The 1,313-nt window shown below is 54.6% G+C and overlaps 1 protein-coding gene across 1 annotated transcript; it reads left to right on the top strand.

The window, feature by feature from the left end:
- Window positions 1-246: 246 nt before the first annotated feature.
- On the top strand, window positions 247-1,313 carry LOC103078111 (olfactory receptor 1I1). Its single transcript, XM_082931196.1, is given in 6 exon segments — window positions 247-523; window positions 526-745; window positions 747-1,018; window positions 1,021-1,157; window positions 1,159-1,243; window positions 1,246-1,313. Coding segments are annotated over 6 exon segments (1,059 nt in total).

Consider the following 1,313-nt stretch of genomic DNA (forward strand, 5'->3'; position numbering starts at 1 on the left):
GGGAGGGAGGAAGGGAAGGAGGGAGGGAGGGAGGAAGGGAAGGAGGGAGGGAGGGAGGGAGGAGGAAGGACATGGATGGTTCTGTGTGGGGAAACAGAAATCCACAGACGTGAGCTGTAAGGATTCCATGGGTTTTCACAGAACCTGCGGGTCTGTAGGGAGGTGAGACTGGAACTCCATCTCTGCTCCCAGCTTTATGTCGCTTCCCTCTCCCATTTTATCTTTCACAGTAGACACAGACTGTCCATGGAACCAGAAAACTGAACAGCAGTCTCAGAATTCCTCCTCCTGGGACTCTCGGAAAAGTCAGAGCATCAGATCTTCCTCTGGGCTGCTCCTCTCATGTACCTGGTCACCGTCTTTGGAAACCTGCTCATCATCCTGGCCAACATCACAGACACCCCCCTCCACACACCCACATACTTCTTCCTCTCCAACCTGTCCCTGGTCGACGTCTTCTTGTCTTGCACCACCGTCCCCAAGATGCTGGTGAACCTCTGGACTCAGAGCTAAGCCGTTCCTTTGTATGCCTTGCCCAGGTGTATGCCTTCCACCTGTTCGGGACTATAGACAGCTTCCTCCTGGCCATGATGGTCATTGATAGGTTCATGGCCATTGTCCACCCTCTGTGCTACTTGGCCATCACGAGCCCCCGTGTGTGTGGGCTGCTGGTGGGGGAGCCGTGGCTGATCACCAACCTCCAGTCCCTTGTGCACACCTGCCTCACGGCTCAACTGACCTTCTGTAATCCCCCACTTCTGCGACCTCATACCGCAGCCGAAGCTCTCCGGCTCAGACACACACACCGACGAGCCGGTGATCTTGCCTTTCGGCATCATCTTGGGCATCAGCTCCCTCGCGTGCATCCTCTTCTCTTATACTGCCATTTTCCAAGCAGTCTTCAAGATCCTTTCTGCTCAGGTCAAATGGAAAGACTTCTCCACTTGCAGCTCACACCTCACCGTGGTGTCACTATACTATGACACCATCTTCGCTGTGTACCTGCAGCCTGCATCTCCCGCTCCTCCCAGAAGGACAAGGCGGCTGCTCTGATGTGTGGGATGGTCATCCCCATGCTGAATCCCTTTACCTACAGCCTAAGGAACAAGGACATGAAGGCAGCCCTGAGGAAGCTGGTCGGCAAAGTAGCCCCCTCTCAGTCCTAGGGCAGAATAGTTGTTCGGCACCTACCATGTTCCAGGACCACTGTTCAGTGCCTGGGACACAGGGATACACCCCATCTCTGCCCTCAAGGCATTCAGAGTCTGGTGGGGGTTAGAGACCTGTCAATAAATAATCACAGAGCAACTTAG

Source organism: Lipotes vexillifer, unplaced genomic scaffold (genome assembly GCF_000442215.2).
Source record: "Lipotes vexillifer unplaced genomic scaffold, Lipotes_vexillifer_v1.1 scaffold469, whole genome shotgun sequence".
NCBI classification, from domain to species: Eukaryota; Metazoa; Chordata; class Mammalia; order Artiodactyla; family Lipotidae; genus Lipotes; species Lipotes vexillifer.